Source organism: Mytilus edulis, chromosome 5 (assembly GCF_963676685.1).
Source record: "Mytilus edulis chromosome 5, xbMytEdul2.2, whole genome shotgun sequence".
NCBI classification, from domain to species: domain Eukaryota; kingdom Metazoa; phylum Mollusca; class Bivalvia; order Mytilida; family Mytilidae; genus Mytilus; species Mytilus edulis.
The window spans coordinates 30,117,305-30,129,220 of NC_092348.1; the positions used below are offsets into that span (position 1 = coordinate 30,117,305).

Here is an 11,916-nt window from a genome sequence, read left to right on the forward strand (position 1 = left end):
TGCGTTTACTTTTCTACAGTGGCTAGAGGTAAAGGGGGAGGGTTGAGATCTCACAAACATGTTTAACCCCGCCGCATTTTTGCGCCTGTCCCAAGTCAGGAGCCTCTGGCCTTTGTTAGTCTTGTATTATTTTAATTTTAGTTTCTTGTGTACAATTTGGAAATTAGTATGGCGTTCATTATCACTGAACTAGTATATATTTGTTTAGGGGCCAGCTGAAGGACGCCTCCGAGTGCTGGAATTTCTCGCTACATTGAAGACCTGTTGGTGACCTTCTGCTGTTGTTTTTTTCTATGGTCGGGTTGTTGTCTCTTTGGCACATTCCCCATTTCCATTCTCAATTTTATTTGAATTACATCAGCATAAATAGTACATATAACTTGATACATACATAAACACAAACTATGTGACAGAATAGCAGAAGGTGCTGTAGTACAAATGTAATACACAAACATTATTTTAACATTTCAGTCCTAAGCTTAAAAGATCTAAATATAAATTTACCTAAATTACACAGCTCCTTTACAATGTTTGTACTCATTAGTTTAATAAGTTTGTACATCGACGTTTTTTCCCAATAAAATGGCTTAATATAAATTGTTCTAAAACCTTGAAAACGTGGACATTTGAGGATGAAATGAAACTCATCCTCTATATCATTTTTACAAAAAGTACATGTTCTATATATTATTTCTTGTTATACCATAAAATCTTCCATTTTCTATAATAGCTAAGTTGTGGCTACTTAATCTTATTTTTGTTATACATTTTTTTGTAAACATTTACATAATTATACACATGTATCACATTATATTAACAAAAATCGAGAAAAGGAAGATATGAGAGACCAAGAATTATGACTGAATAATTTGAAATGAAAAGAACATATTTTTGGAAAAGTCTAAACATAACAACTTATAGTCATTGATTCGTCTAAAACTATATGTTATCTAAACATCTACTAGTATTTGAAAAAATGCAGTTAAATTTTGTAGTGCATTGTACACGGGGTGGTAATTTCCTATTATTGGGTATACGGGGATGTGACAAAAATATGGGTCATAATTTTGCGAGATTTTATATAAAAATGACCCTCCTTTTTAATGACATCCTATATTAAAATGCATAAATTTACGTTTGATAACTGTATATTGATTTGAAATATGATCTACACACCACTCCAACAATCCTTGCGTATATATATAACGATAAAACATATGTCACCAAACGATGGCAATTCATATATAAAAACTTAAGGGTAGCTGGTCTGTATATTTATCCGACCGTGCAAGGGCTTTATAGCCAGTCAAGGTCGTTAAAAACTTCCATTTGTTGGTATATTTATGAATTATGAGTGATGATGGGTTAGTGCTTATATAAGCATGTGTCATATTTTAAATATTGTATATATAAGTATAGCTAGGTCATTCTTTCTTAAATATTTATATAACATTTACTGAATTTCAGTGAATGTTATATTAAAATGGGTACGTTTTTTGAGGCAAAAATGGCACACCACTACCAAAAAAATATCGAAGTTATATTACCTAATTCGTTTATTATTCTACAGTATTCTCTATCATCGCTTTTGCACCCAACGGTTAATCTAAAAACAAATATTTTCCTTTCAGTTTTCTTTTTTCATCCTTTTTGTATATTCATTAGTTTTTAGCCATTATTATTTTCTAGAAACCTATCCAAATTTAGATGGTTCTCGACTATTATACTTTGTTTATAGACAGCCCACGAATCAGTGTAGCGTAAATAGATCTAAATACAAGTCATTATAAATTTACGAAGATATTTTTTCCGGAGAATGTCCGCAGTTACACCCTAATTTTACTTTTACATCGTTGTAAGGGAAGCAACTCCACAGATACAATGGAAACTAACAATGTTTTGAAAATTTGTCCACCAGAAGATTCAATGAAAGACTGCAAAACTGACATAAAATGTCCGATTGTTAATTGTGATAAAGTTGTATTTTCGTCAGGAAGTCTTCGTATGCATTTAACACGAAGCCATGGGATATCTGAGGTAGTTCTTCTTCACCACACCCATCCACTACTGCACTATATTACATGTAGTATAAGTAAATCTGGTACTATTGCATGTAGTAGGCACTTCGACACTAGATAGCTACTGAGCAAGACTGAATGACGGATGTGACTAAGTTATACTCAGGAACATATATGTAACACTCCCAAACGTGTCCGATTCCCCCAAACTTGTCTATTCTCCTCAAACGTGTCCATAATATTCAATATTCCCCAAACGTGTCCTATTTCAGAACCCCCAAACGTGTCCGATACTATTGCTATTCGCCCAAACGTGTCCACTTTTAAACGCCAGAACGTCTCGCATCTTTTAGCGCTAATACATGTCCTAAACGCGACATCAATAACGTTCACAGCAATTCTATGATGGGGGACACAGTTGATAAAGTGGTATTTTATTAGCATTAACTTGTTCAATGCCGGTTGTTAATGATTATCATTACTGAAAATTTTATATGTAACATATGCATTAACTTTTGACTTAATTTGCTTATTGTCCAGTTGCAAGTATTTCATGCTCATTTAAAGCGAACATACAAATAATTTTAGTACAGTTGAATTAATCGTTTACTATGTAAATTATTTTATACTAATAAACTCCGATGATGCCTTTTATATTAATCAGAATATTGCACGGTGGGCTTTCAGTCGAATTGACCTCCCATCTTTTTTTTAACAGTTCTAATTTTTAATAAATTTTAGGTTACGAGCATCACTAAAGACACAGAAACAAGAGAACTAACGTCCAGTGCGAAATGTTTCATTCGTTATTTGAACGATATTATATTACCGATATATACTGTAGATAGGTTATATATTTAAAATTGGGCATTAATTTTTACGGTTATTTGGGATGACCACTAGTTTGGATTTTAATCTAAAGAAAAATAAATGCGAGTAAAGACCGATTTGTTGATGACTTCAGTAAGAAACTACTTCAATGTATGTTATGTAATATAGAGGCCGTTTCAAATAAAAGTTTCAGAAATTTAAAAAAATGTTGCCTTTAAAATAAGTAATTTATTTTGATCTTTTAATGAAATAGTAAAAGATCGTAAAATGAGTATACAATGATAATAATAAAAAAAAAAAACACAAATAACCTACGTTTTTATAATATGAACACGAGTGATAGTTCCAGTAAAATAAAAAGCTTGGTATGGACACGTTTGGGGGATTGGACACGATTGGGGGTTTATTAAAAAATAGACACGTTTGAGCGTTTATACAAATGACACGCTTTGGCGCCCTTTGACAACTAGACATGTTTTTGCAGTTCGGTGACGTCGATGTGGACATGTTTTGGGGAATCGGACACGTTTGGGGGGAAGGACACATTTATGAGTGTTACATATATATTAACCCAGCTATACTACAGTGTTATATGTTACGGTCGTCTCAACACCAGATAAGGGCCAGACTATAATTTTTTATAAACAATTATGACTCCTTGACAGTGTATTTCCTCCCTAAGCTGTGGAACTGTAGCTCTTAGGTCCTTTTTTTTAAATATTTTTTGACAAATAACGGTCTATAGATAATATGGTCCACAAAATTAAAAGAAATATAATAAGGACCATAAGACATGTACATGTAAGAAATACAGTTTCGCAGCTACTCCTCCCTTTGTAAATGAAAATCTAAATCTAAGATTCCTTTGCAGACAGATTTCATGATTATTGACCAGATGAGTATAATACAAGGCAGGCATCTAACAAAAATAAGAAATGTATCCTTTAATATCTGGAGAGCTGTCCCATTGACATTCATACCAAATATTCTTATCTATATTATTTAATATGAGGCAGGTTTTACCTGTGAATGGGGACGAAGTCTGTATAAATTATTTTTATGCCCCACCTACGATAGTAGAGGGGCATTATGTTTTCTGGTCTGTCCGTTCGTCCGTCCGTCCGTCCGTTCGTCCATCCGTCTGTCTGTCTGTCTGTCCGTCCGTTCGTCTGTCTGTCCCGCTCCAGGTTAAAGTTTTTGGTCAAGGTAGTTTTTGATGAAGTTGAAGTCCAATCGACTTCAAACTTAGTACACATGTTCCCTATGATATGATCTTTCTAATTCTAATGCCAAATTAGAGTTTTTACCCCAATTTCACGGTCCACTGAACATGGAAAATGATAGTGCGAGTGGGGCATTCGTGTACTGAGGACACATTCTTGTTTTAATTCAAACATATTTATAAAAGAAACGGAAATATTGTTACGTTTACGATTTTGGTTCTGTTGTTAGGGTTTTAGTTGTGACTTTATTTAAGTTATGACGTCATATTCATCAGGTAACGTTTTTTTCATATCAAACAATTATTAAAAATGAATTGGTATTGAGTGCCAATCCTATATTTTACTAGACATGCTAGACTAGACTGATAAATATATATTTTATTCAAACTCTCATCCAAACAAAACCGTAAAAGGAAGTAAATTTCTGCGTAAATGCGGGGATTTAAAAAAGTCTGAAAAAAAAGTTAACGATTTTGAGTTCATTTAGAAATGTTTAGTATATTGAAAAATCCGGGAAATTTTCCCGATTTTTTTTTCCTACCGTAATAGGGGACTTTTCCCCCATGTTAATCTTATAAGCTTTACAGTTATCTATAAATATGTGCCATAGTTTTTGTTTTAGCATAAGAGAATAATTGATTTTAATTTAGAATTTTTTGTTATGAGTGACAGACAATTTCTGGATTGTTATGCTTTTTCAGTGGTTTTATTTGTTTTATTTATGAAATACAAATATGTATTTTATTGGTGCAAACATTAAATTTACAAATTACAATTATTTAGGCAAAGGCCATATCTCATTACATTACATGTATATAACAAAGATTACAACATATTAACTGTAATAATATGGTATACATGGTATAATTAAGAAGATAAAATCTCATTTCTATAATCCAGACATTTATAAAATTGAGAATGGAAATGGGGAATGTGTCAAAGAAACAAAAACCTGACTATAGAACAGATGACAGTCATTGGAGAATGATAGCAAAATACACAAACATTAATGTATAATTGTATATGATACATTTGTATTTAAACTTGTGGTATTTATATTTCTCTAATATACAACATAATGCTATATCCATGAAAATTTTCATCTATCAGTCTGTTAAGGGCTATTAATTTTTTTTTTGCAAGTTAAATTTTTATTTATAGTAGAATTTTAAAATATAAATAATCTGATGATTTATTTTTCAGTCAGAGAGTGATGATGCATTGAAACGAAGAATTAAAGTTGATCCTAAAGTTTACAAAGAATATCATTGTCCACGGAATGATTGCCTTTATAACATAAACTCAGAGAGGCATTTTACAAATATGGCTGGATTAAAGCAGGTATTAAATGAAATTCAAATATATATATAATCTGTCTCAAACACTGATCAATACATTGTAAGATCAAAGTTAAGGTCTTTTAAATCAATAAAGTACTAAGTGTACTAACATGAACAGATTATGTAAGTACAAAATGTAATACTGTGGATTTATAATAATCAAGGGATACTAAGTGTTTTAGTTATTGCCCTTGGACTGGTATAGTATGTGTAACACAATTGAACTCAGTTCTTTTATTAGCTTATCTTGCTTCGTGGGAAATACTGTCATGCTGAAGACATAGGAAAAAATATAATGCAAAAATTCTTAATTCTAAAATTGAAAATTATTCACATTGAAGATTTTAAGAAGACAATATGTCATTTATGTCTGTTATAAATGTATAAAATTGAGAAAGGAATATATATAATTCTGCCTTATATAGATACATTTTGTACATACACTTTTGATTAGGGTTGATTTGTATACTGTTAATTCATTATTATTTGTGGGTTCAGCTAAACCACACAACAAAATGTTAAACAAGTTACAAATTTTATTTTTGGTTGTATTTAGACTTCGACAAAACCACAAAATCAGATATGCCCAAAAATGCATAATCTCCACAATCCACAAAAATTGGGACTCTAAAAAAATGAATCCACAGTGAATGATATGAATTGACAATAAGTGATTGTGAATTTTCCATGTCAAGAATTTTTTCTGTAGATGTAGATGTTTCCAAATATTCCTAAATCATTATTAAGTTTATACATTTTATTCTCAACTTTTGATTTATTTATAGCTTAGTAAATGTATATGATGTGAACTCTTGTCCATCATTTGGGGTTATGTGTAGACTATTTATATTTGTTTTTTTGATACTAGGTGGTTGTTTTATATCATACATTTGCACATTCTTTAATTTTATTGACAGCATTTTCTGAAAGTTCATGCAGAGAAAAAGTTTAAATGCAGTAAATGTGACTATGGCTTTGGTATGGAGAAAGACAGGAAAAGACACGAGAGCCATTGTGGAATGAAATTTACATGTACTTCATGTCAGTGTACATATGTATCTGTTGAGGCACTCCGAACACATTGCAATAGAACACAACATCAAATACCTGAAATGTATACTAAAAGGTAATGATTCAGGACTGAGGAGGCGTAGATCTTCCTTTTTATTGGAAGATATGTAGATAATGTCCAAAAAAATTTCACCATCGCTACACCATTTTTGTACACTTGTTGATATTTCTTCACTTCTTATTATGCCTCTCCTTACATTCATACCCTGGGAGGGATTAGATTTCAAAATATGATGTATTCATGTTACATTTTCAACCTTTTCATTGTTATTCTTACAATACTTATGGACATCTTTGGCATTTTTATCCGACCGCAAAAAATAAAAACATTTTGGTTGTATATTGGTATCACGTCATCAGCGTCAGCTTCGTCCAAAGACGGATTGTTTCGGGATAATAACTTTTGAATAAATATAAAGGAATCAATAAAATTTTAACACAATGTTTATAACCACAAAAGGAAGCTTGGGATTTATTTTGGGGGTTATGGTGCCAAAGGTTTAGGAATTAGGGGCCCAAAAGGGGCCAAAAACAGCATTTATTTAGTTTCAGGACAACAAGTTGTGTACTAGTATTTCAATTGTTCTGAAATTGTACCACAATGTTTTATGCCATAAATAGAAGGTTGGGATTCATTTTCAGGGGTTAGTTGGTGAACAGTCTAGGAATTAAAGGCCAAAAAGGGACTAAAAACAAGCATTTTTCTAGTTTCAAGACAAGAACTTGTGTGTAACTTTATGGATCTCTCTGACATTGTATCACAAGTTTCCATATATATTACAGGGAAGGCTGGGATTTAGTTTGAGGTTAATTTTTCCAAATATGTAGGAATAAGGGGCCAAAAAGGGCCAAAAAGAAGCATTTTTATAGTTTACAGACAATAACCTGTGTTTAAGTGTATGGATCTCTAATTTTTTTTTACAAGAAGGTTCAATACCACTAAAGGAAGGTTGAGATTTACTTCGGGGGTTATGGTCTCAATAGTTTAGGAATTAGGGGCCAAAAAGGGGGCCCAAAATAATTAATAACTTATGGTTAAGTGAATGAATCTCTCTGAAATTGAACCACAAGTTTCCATACCATGAAGGGATGGTTAGTATAGACTTTAGGGTTTATGGCTCAAAATGTTTCGGAATTAGGGGCAAAAAAGGGGAAAAACTTGTAATTTCTGGTCAATGGACAATTTAGACAATTTAAAAGCAGTGTAAGGGAGGTAATTTAAAACATTTAACATACAAGGGTATGTTTGGATTTACCTCCCTTACACTACTTTTATATTATTTTTTAAAGAAATGTCAGGTTTTGGAATAATTGCAAAAAAATGGGTGGTGGCAATTGTTTTCAATTTTTTTTGTTTATTTCTCAAATTCCAAATTTTTGAAAAGTTTTAAAAAAGAAGAAATCTTTAATTGCACAATATTGCGCAATAGATTTGTAAGATCTTGACATTTTTTTGGTGTCAGAAACTCATATTATGTTAAAAATTTGATCGCAATCCAAATTCAGAGCTGTATCAAGCTTGAATGTTGTGTCCATACTTGCCCCAACTGTTCAGGGTTCGACTTCTGCAATTGTATAATGCTTCACCCTGCGGAGCACCTGGTTGTTATTTGTAGATATTTTTTTGATATATTTGATAGTTTCCATTTTTGATTCACGACTTAAGTAGCCTTTAAATGATTTAGAGCTTGACATAATGTATAGGGCATGTCCATTGTTGGACTGAATCTTGACCCATTGGTGTTGTTTGATTATTTGTGTTTTTGTGTGACTGACATTTAGACAGATCTACCACATATCCTCTTTATCATATTAGGTAAGATAACATTTACAAAAAGTTTACTTGACCCTATTCATTTGAAATAAAAGCAGTGGTTGGCTCTTAGAAATTAGTTGCCCAACATCTTCTTATGCCTTTTTTTTCTCAGTAGTACAAATCAAAAGCTTTCTTAAAATCTTGTGTCAGGCTTTATCATGCTTAGGTGAGCATGCTTTACTGTGTGATGTGTTATCAGATTTATCACTCCTCTAATTCTTCTTTTAGGAACACTTATATATTCTGACACATATATAATGGCCATGTACTGCTGAATATTTCATCTGAAACTTAACAATTATAGCGCAAATGTAAAACTGTTCTGAAATTAGGGGAGATTTTATTCATGGATCTAAGACGATTTTGTATGCTAAACTTTATGCTTAAAGATGTATTATGTTACATAATAACTATTTAGCCAAATAAGTATAATATTAATTATATAAAAGTCTGATCCCTATGATTTTGTTCAAGGGAGGGGATTTTTACTTCCTTAAAATGATACAAATATTTCATATTAGATAGTATCTGTAATGTTATGAATAAGAAAGAGTTGCCCTATACATGTATTAAAATCGAATTGACTGTTTTGTTCAAAGTACTTATCTTAAACATTGCAATATTGACTTGAAGGAAAAATTTTGTTCATACTTATTTTCATCCATTTTAATTTTATAGGGAAAAAGTGGACAAAAAGAAAGCAAAAGATAAGAACAATAATAAAACCACTTCTACCAATTGTTTAAAAGATGGAATCTCACATCAAAGTAACATGAGAATACCTGTAATATTGTTGCCAGTGCCTGTTACTATGATGAATCAGATGACCAATCAAAATAAATCAACACCAACACAGGCAAATGTCCAAGAAAATATCAGTACAGATAAATCTCAAGCATCGACAGGGCATTTATTAGACCATGATTACCTTCCAAACTCCAGTTTAGACTCAAATAAACAAAATCAAACAATGAAAGATACTGAAAGTCAAAGTTTGAACATTATTAACAATGTAGGCAAATATAATTTAGTTCCTATGTTAAGTTCTGCAATGCAAACCGTTTCAGAACCACGGAAAGAGATAGCGATAAAAAGTAAGGATACAACAACGAATATAGCACAAACTCAGACATTAGGTACCTGTATATTGACACAGGCCATGACAAGTGCAAATATTCCAGTTGAAAGCTCATCTGTTGGTACACAAATTACACCAAAAGAGAAATGTGCAGAAACACAAACAGGAAAGACTCCAAAATCTAAAAGAGGAAACACATCTCATAAAAGTTCTTCTCCTAAGGAGCGAATAAATAGTCGGAAGAAATTATACGATAAATCTGCATCAGATTTTTCAACACAAAAGACTTCTAAAACTAAGGGAAGACAATCTAAGAAAGAATCTCTTGTAAATCCAACTAGTAGCACCAACATTTCAGACAATATCCAATTTTCAAATACTGGACTTTCATCAAGTGAATATATATCATATAATCCCAGTAACACAGCTTGTTCGTCAGTTCAGACATTAAACCAGAATGATATGGTATCAACTGGTTCACAGTTTTCTGATGTTCAAGGTAACCAGGTTGAGATTTCTTATTCTTCCCAAAATGGAGAAAGAATTTCAATGTCTACATCAATTAGTGATTTTGATTTTATGCAGACAATTGGTGTACAGACGTATTCTAGTGATTTCCAAGACTTTTTGCTGGCCCAAAATGATTCTGCTTGTCATATGGATATTGGGACAAGTTCTATAGGTATCAATACTGAAAAGTCGCAAGTAAATAAATGTGTTGGTAATGACCCTTCTTTTTCCATTGATTCACATGTACAAACCGTAGATTTTGACTTCTTAGCAAATTCACCGGATCCTCCACCATCTACAGAAGCTATACATACTCAAACACAGACCGTTGACCTTGATCTTGAATCTATCGAATCTCTTGTTTCAAGTATACAAACACAAACTTTTGATTCAGATGAATCATCAACTAATGTGCACACTCAGACGAAGAATAGTTTATCTGTTGATACCCAGACATTTTCTAATACTTTAGACAGCCATACATTTTTGTCGTCCAGTATGGAAACTCAGACCACGAATAGTTTATCTGTTGATACCCAGACATTTTCTGAATCGTTAAATAGTAATACATTTTTGTCGTCCAGTATGGAAACTCAGACCACGAACAGTTTGTCTGTTGATACACAGACATTATCTGAAGCATTAGACAGTAATACATACTTTTCTTCCTGTATGGAAACTCAGACCACAAATAGTTTATCTGTCAATACCCAGACATTAACTGAAACGTTAGACTGTAATACATTTGTGTCATCCAGTATGGAAACCCAGACTTATGATGAATTTATTGAACTTTTATCGTCAGGCACACAAACACTTGACTATGGATTCTTTCAAGATGCACCTTTATCTCTGATTGACATTGAAACTCAAACAGGAATAGACAGAAATCCTCCATTAAGTTTTGGGACACAAACTTCAGTCGTTCAAAAAGAAACTGAATCTAAAGGTACAAATATAGCGTTCGATTTTGAAATAAATAAAGGTTCTCGTTTCTGTCATGATAGTTCAACAAGCATGGAAGGTGATGGAAACACTGATAATGGAAATAATAATTATCAAAGTGAGCAAATGGAATTTCTTGTTTCTGAGGTTCTTGAAATGATACCTGTTGCTTCAGATAGATCACATATAGACTCCCGATCTTCAGCAATCCAAGTGGATAGTGTAGATATTTATACTCAAGGCAAGTCTGGAATAAATCTTGAAAATATGGACAATCATACTCAAACAAATTTAGATTTCAACAGTAACACTGATAGTCATACCCAGACAGCGTTAGGACTAGATACTAGTAATATTGAAACCCAAACACAAAGTTTGCAGGAGTTGACTAGTTCTGAAACTCAAACTGTTCTTCAGAGAGGAGGTGTTAACATTGATTTAACAGATTCACATACTCAAACAACTTGGAAAGAACTGAATGAATTACTAGCAGAACTAGATCGTTGAATGTGTATTGAAAAATTATTGTGGGGTATTTCTAAGTGGTAATGCAACTGCACAAGTTTAAAATTATCATTATCTGTGGGTTTGGGTTTGTTTTTTTGTTTTTTGCTATTAAGCTTATATGTTAATATTTATATTTATTTGCATTCATACTCTTAGATGACCAGTTATAACTTCAACTTATTGATAAACAAACAAGGCAAAAAAGTTCAATCTCTTCTGGCAAATAATAATACTGCTGAAGTCAAATATAGTTATTAAATTGAAATCTATAATTAGAGGTGATATTCAAGTTATTAAAAAATCACTATAAAAATTGTTTTCATTTTTTTCGAGCCTTCAACTTTAGTCAAAAAAGCAAGACATAGCGATCCTACATTCTGTCGTCGGCAGCGTCGTTGGCAGAAGCGTCCACAAATATTCACTCTGTGGTTAAAGTTTTGAAATTTTAATAACTTTCTTCAACTTTCCTGGATTTCTACCAACTTTGGACAGAAGCTTATTTATGATTATAAGATATTATCCAGAAGTAAATTTTGTAAAAAAAAATCCATTTTTTCCATTTTTTAGTTATAAATGG

General features: G+C 32.1%; 1 protein-coding gene across 1 annotated transcript; it reads left to right on the forward strand.

Moving 5' to 3' along the window:
* Nucleotides 1-1,847: 1,847 nt before the first annotated feature.
* Nucleotides 1,848-11,652, forward strand: LOC139523405 (ATM interactor-like). Its single transcript, XM_071317431.1, has 4 exons — nucleotides 1,848-2,037; nucleotides 5,276-5,413; nucleotides 6,330-6,538; nucleotides 8,978-11,652. The coding sequence occupies exons 1-4, from the start codon at nucleotides 1,882-1,884 to the stop codon at nucleotides 11,337-11,339; spliced, it is 2,865 nt and encodes a 954-aa protein (XP_071173532.1). The 5' UTR covers nucleotides 1,848-1,881; the 3' UTR covers nucleotides 11,340-11,652.
* The last annotated feature ends 264 nt before the right edge of the window (nucleotides 11,653-11,916 follow it).